We start from the raw sequence: 5,838 nt of genomic DNA on the forward strand, positions 1-5,838 counted from the left end.
CAGCGCATCCGCGCTTCGCACGAGCACAGGAGCCGCGGGACAGCTCCGGGGTCACTCCGGCCCCGTCGCCACCCTAATTTGCAGGAGGCTTCTCTTATCGCGCGGGGCACTGATTTCTGAGGGGCACAAGAGGGTTTAGGGTTTGCCGAGGGGACTAGAAAAGGCAGCAAGAGGCGCTTCAAAGGCTCGGGCTGATCCCCCAACACTGAACTCTCTCTTGCCCGTCTCGATCCAAAGCGGTTTCGCGGTGGAATAAACATCTCTGATCTAAGACAGCTGCCGGGAATCAAAGGCCGCCCCGATCAGTGCTGAAACGGCCGAAGAAGTGACTGAAAAATGCCCGCTCCTGACAAACGCAGGGAAGGGGGTGCGAAGGCGACTCTCCCCGCAGCGCCTCCAGGCTCTGAAAGCAGCAACAGTTCACCCATTATTCATCTGATTTGTTTTATAACACCTCTGACACCTAATCTTATCAGCTAATACCCAAGATTTAGTTACCCAAGACGATTTTTTTCCTCACTAGCAGCAAAATCATTTAGTTCTCTACAGATGTTTTCTTCTGTCAGCCAAAAAAAAAAAAAAAAAAAAAAAAAAAAAAAAAAAAAAAAAAAGAAGAAAGGAGAAGAAAAAGGAAGAAAAAGGAAATTAAGAGAGAGGGAGCTAATGCGTAAAGGAAAGATCCAGACTTTCCAAGACTCGTAGAAGCAAGCACTGAGGAAATACCAACCTAACTAAAAACTTAAAAAAAACCCAAAACTTAGGGAAGAGACCAGAAACCGAATGGACACATACATAGTCCATGCAGACTTGCCTGTAAAATAACGATTTATTTTAATACTTAAAAACCACACACAATCCAGTGATAAATGTCAATTACCAATAATCAGCATAAAGTGCCAAACAGCCATACAACTTTTTTTTTAATAAACAAAACTTATTGGAATTTCTCTTAATTTGAATACACTGTTCAGAAAGCCAGCATTTAAAAAAATACGCTCTCAAGTTGAGATTTGTTCTCTCACATCAGGACACACGAAGACTTTAAAGTACCACTAAAACCACGTTTTGCATACCGTCAGTTTGACATATTCCCATCTTCTTTCCTGTGTTTTTTTTTTAGATAAGTCCACAAGTTACAAATTTCCTCACAGCGCACTAGACCACAAGGTGATAAAAAAGGTCTCCATGTCCCATGAACACTGTTCTGTCCCGAACACTGGGGACCTGTGGGTCTAAGATCTGGATGCATTTTCTAGCACATGATAGGACTACCCACTTGAAAGACTTAGGTCATTTCCAAACATTAATTTTCTTTTCCTTTTATGAAAACAAGCTAACAAATGAGATTTGCAAGTTGCTCTTCTCCTTGTCCTAATGATGCTGTGATGAGAAATCATTGTTTCAGTTCTTAATCGTCTTCCAGAATCCACTGTATTTCCTGAAATGTAGAGAAGCTTTATACAGTCAAAAAAAAAAAAAAAAAGTATAAAATAAGAGGTTGGATTTTTTAAAGTAATACTTTTGGAAATTACGATTTTGTTTTTTCGGGGGGGAAGGAGGAGAATTGGAGTGGGGGTGTCTAGTGGGGTTTTGTTGGTTTTAAAGGGATTCCTATCCAACACGTGAGCACCACCTTTTGGCATAAAGTTTATCAAAGCCACACAAGTCAGCTAGCACTCTCTGCATCATTCATGTATATTTTAAATGCAAAATAATTTTTCACCCACGACTTAGGACGTTAGTTGCTTGGATGGGGAATTGAGGAGGGTGTGAATTTTGCCCTTTTTAAAGTACAAACAAAACCAAAGCACAAAGTCCAGTGCTCCCATGCTGAAAGTTTTGATGCTGCTCTGGTTTTGATGTAGTCTGAAGGGGAGGAAAAGTTCAGAGAAGTTGGAGATTCAGCACTTAAGTTTGGCAGGTTTCAGTTCCTTTACTTGCGTGTGCAGAGTCTTGTGGACTGCTAGTGTTCTGGACTGGCAAAATCCTTTCCCACATTCTTGACACTTAAAAGGCTTTTCTTTAGAATGGATATATCTAGAGAAAAGAAAATAATTGAGATGTCAGAAATAACCAGCCTAAACTCAGCAGTGAGCCGAGGAAGAACACTCTGGAGCTCTTTTTCTATCTACTGCTGAGACTGAGTGCTGGAGTATGGCACTCAGGCAATCATCTCTATTTGCACATGCAAGGAGAGAGGGGGATGTTGAAGATTTATAGGGTGCATTTCTTAGGGATAAAAAGTTTCTCTCTTACTTTGGGCTGTGTGTCTTCATGACACTTCTGACTGATCATAAAAGCAGAGGACAGAAGATGATGCAAATAGAGGATGAAAACATCTGTGGAAGCTAAGAAAGAGGCTGTGCAAAATGTTTTTGTGGAGTGAGTGATGTCTGTCTTCCAAAGTGAGTTACCTGAGCTCCTACACCAGCAGTGGATAGAGGAAAACCTAGAGGGAACACTGTTGACTGGCCGGGGACTTGACTTGAAGTTATTCTTATTCTTACAAATATCTTCATGAGTGTAGATGGGTAACAGTGAGAATACGAATGTACAAGGAATAAAGGGCAGAACAAGTAAAATAGTTACCTGTGATCCCTCAGGTGATCCTGTCTTCTGAAGGCCTTGTGACAAATGTCACATGTGTAGGGTCGTTCATCAGTGTGGGTTCTTTCGTGGATCAAAAGGTTGTAGGACTTGGTGAAGTGCCTGCCACAGAATTTACACACAAACTCCTTCTTGGTTTTGGATGGTAACCTTCCTCGTGTGGGTTTCTTCTCCGGAGAGAGTTTAGTCACCTCAAGCAAAGACCCTAGCCCTGTGGCTGAGCCCTGACTGTCTGCCTGTCCCAGTTTAGAGTGGTCCTCTTGTGTGGCAGACACAGCTAAGTTGGCAAAGTCAAAGCGGGGTTTGGCTTTGAGGGTCATATTGGTGGCCTCTTGCTTGGGCTGGATGACATGTGGGAAGAGTGGGAAGGTTGGAAGCTGGAAGCGTGCGTCCACCAGGCTCGAGACGCTGGGCACTTTGGAGAAGGAGGAGCGGGGCAGATGCATGGCCGGGTACCCCAGAGTCCACTGGTGCAGGTGCACAGCGTGCAGGGCGCTGAAGCCATAGAGGTTGGAGAGGTGTTCAGAGGGCACAGCAGGCAGCCCGTTGAATGCTTGCAGGAAGGAGTAGTTGGTAAGCTGGAGGGAAGGATGGATAGGCACTGGGGCTGGCAGGGTTTTACTTCCCATGGTGGCCACTCAGGAGGAGGATCTTGGGAACAGGGGAGAAAAATATCTGGAAAATAAAGATGGGAGGACAAGAGGGAGAGGTAGATTTATGTGAAGATAAAATCAGAGGGAATTTCTTACATCACCCCTCATTAACATCCTTCTCCAAAACCACAGGATGAGGCTACCTTGGACTTGGAGAGGCCTGACCAGCTCTTGGCTGTGAGTGTATCCCCAGATTGTCCCTCTCCCCATCTTTCCCTTGCACACAAAAGTTGAACCCCATCCACAGTCATTCACTTCCCAACAGCATCTCCAGCTAAGTAGACCTCCAATAATTATCTGCATGGGGGTAGCCAAGAGATGCCACTTTGGCTCAGAAAGTGCAGGCTTCTCCCATGTAATTTAATATCCCTTCCTGGGTGAGCTTAGCCTTCAGAAAATAATGGGATACTATACTGCCCACTATGTCTGTCCGCAAAAACTGCCTTTAGCCCTGACCCTTGAAGTGATGTGGGGGGGGGGGGTGGAATTTGCTGTCCCTGTGTTGTTTATCTCCCTGCAGTCTGGCCTCAGTCAAACCTCTGAGGTGGTGGAAGCAGCTGGGTGCTCAGAACTGCATATCCTTCTTCATTCAAAAAAAAGAAATTAATTCTGGGGAAAACCCAAAATGTTATGGGGAAATACAAGTCAATAGCCCTCCCTCCTGTGTACTGCAAAAAGAAATAAGAAAATGCTGAGTTTGGATGACAAGTCTGAAGCACCATTTGCTCTCCGCGGGGGGAAAGTGCCTGACTTCAAGCCCACATCCTAATCTAGGCAATCACTTAATTAGACCCCTTCAAAAGGCAAGAAGGCAAGGACTGGAGAGATCCTTCCCATGGGGACACTCAGCCCAGAATCTGCAGGGCCACAGGGCTCCAGCCGTTCCCTGGGCTGGGTGCCATCACTTTGCTCTAAGTTTCAGGGTCCTGCCAAGCCTCCAGTCTCTCCAGACCTCTATCTATTCCACCTCACAAGGCAGAGGGGAAAGTGCTACAAGGCAGCAACTTTGAAGCACATCTGGCTCTGCCTGAAAATTCAGCCCCAGTTCCTGTCAACCATTTGGCAGGAGATGCCTCCCAAGGGTTGTTGCTGGGGACTCAGCTTCCTCTCTTTGTGGGTGCAAGAGAGCATTCATGGCTTTTGGAGGCATCCTATCCCTGCAGCCCAGGGACCCTCCTCCCTCACTCCACAGCCCACCACTTCTATTTGCTTTGCCTGCAGTGAACTCTGGGATTTCCCCTCAGTGAGTCTGTTTTCTGGCAGGATTCCTGTGGAGTCCACACAGGGTGCTCCTAAGATCCCTGCAGGTATGCTGCAGGGTTCCCAAGGGTCCCCATAGGGTCTTCATAAGGTCCCCTATTGTTCAATCACCATAGGATCCCCACAGGGTCCTGGCAACACTCAGACTAGAGTTCAACCCCATGTGAAGAGTAAAGCCCCTTTGGGGAAACAGAGGCAGCAAAGTGCTGCAGAACAGTAATTGTCTCTCTGGCCTGGAAGGCTGGGGTCTGGAAACTGGTGGCAGAAGAGGTCTGAAGACCAAGGAAACAAATCTGATTTATATGCGGGCTATTGCCAGGACAGAGGAGCTGCGGCTGGCAGGGTGTGAGAGGGAGAAGCTTACCCTGAGCAGCTCTATATGCCTGGTCCACCTTTCACACTGCTTTACATAAATCAGCAGCAAGAAGAGGGACTCAAACCTTAGAGGAATTCCACTGCAGTGACCCAGAATAAGAGACTGTGGCATTGTTCTTTTTTTCAATTGGTTACATTTTGGATAGTGACTGATTGAAAAATGCACACATTACATTCTCTATTCTCCTCCCTTTATTTTTTTAACTGCTTAGGGTTATTGAACCAACCAGACAGTTTTGCTGTTTTACTGGGGATATGCTTTTATTTTGTTAGTGTTGTCCATACGCTATGCCTCAACTGCAGCACAAATGCCTCAACTGATGATCGCAAGAACATAGTGTACAGAAAATACTCTTGTCCAGGTACCTGAAAATGTCTGTTTCTGTTGGTCACAATGGCTCTGTGTCTATTTTCCTGTCTAGGTAGCTCTAGATCTCTCAACCATGAAATATGCTATTGCAGTCAAAGTAAACTTCTGTGTTTATCCTTCTTTCTTTCTCCGTATCATTAGGAAACATTTAATATGGACTATATAAGCAAAAGTCTATATGGCAATGTGGGTAAATTCTTGCTCGATAACATTAAAAAAAACCCTCTTTCAATTTCCCGAATGAAGAAGGAAGCACAAACCAAGGAGAAATAGAGTCAGATCATAATACCATCCATTGCTCTAGTGTTTGGGTTTTGGTTTAGTTTTTGTGGTTGTTGTTTTGTTTTGTTGGGTTTTGGTTTGGGGTTTGGTTTGTTTTGGTTTTGTTTTTGCTAGAGCAGTCCTGTTAAATTTTAAAAAAACCCAAATATAATAATGAAACAGCAAAAGAATGAAAACAAGGCAAAAAAAAAAAAAAAAAAAAAAAAAAAGGAAGCAAAGAGAGGGGAATTAAATAAAAAGAAAAGAGGAGGTGGGAGCAGAGTGTTCACGTTACTACAAGTTTCTTGGCAG

The 5,838-nt window shown here is 44.6% G+C and overlaps 1 protein-coding gene across 1 annotated transcript; it reads right to left on the minus strand.

Moving 5' to 3' along the window:
• Nucleotides 1–1,577: 1,577 nt before the first annotated feature.
• On the minus strand, nucleotides 1,578–3,236 carry OSR1 (odd-skipped related transciption factor 1). Its single transcript, XM_009077293.1, has 2 exons — nucleotides 2,590–3,236; nucleotides 1,578–2,037 (listed from the first exon to the last, which is right to left on the minus strand). Exons 1-2 carry the CDS (start codon nucleotides 3,234–3,236, stop codon nucleotides 1,902–1,904), a joined length of 783 nt encoding a protein of 260 aa, XP_009075541.1. The 3' UTR covers nucleotides 1,578–1,901.
• Nucleotides 3,237–5,838: the final 2,602 nt, after the last annotated feature.

Source organism: Acanthisitta chloris, unplaced genomic scaffold (genome assembly GCF_000695815.1).
Source record: "Acanthisitta chloris isolate BGI_N310 unplaced genomic scaffold, ASM69581v1 scaffold746, whole genome shotgun sequence".
NCBI classification, from domain to species: domain Eukaryota; kingdom Metazoa; phylum Chordata; class Aves; order Passeriformes; family Acanthisittidae; genus Acanthisitta; species Acanthisitta chloris.

Coding starts and splice junctions, on each gene's coding strand:
- OSR1 (XM_009077293.1), bottom strand. CDS start 3,236: ATGGGAAGTAAAACCCTGCCAGCCCCAGTGCCTATCCATCCTTCCCTC. Junction 2,038..2,589: donor GATCACCTGAGGGATCACAG/GTAACTATTTTA, acceptor TCTTTTCTCTAG/ATATATCCATTCTAAAGAAA.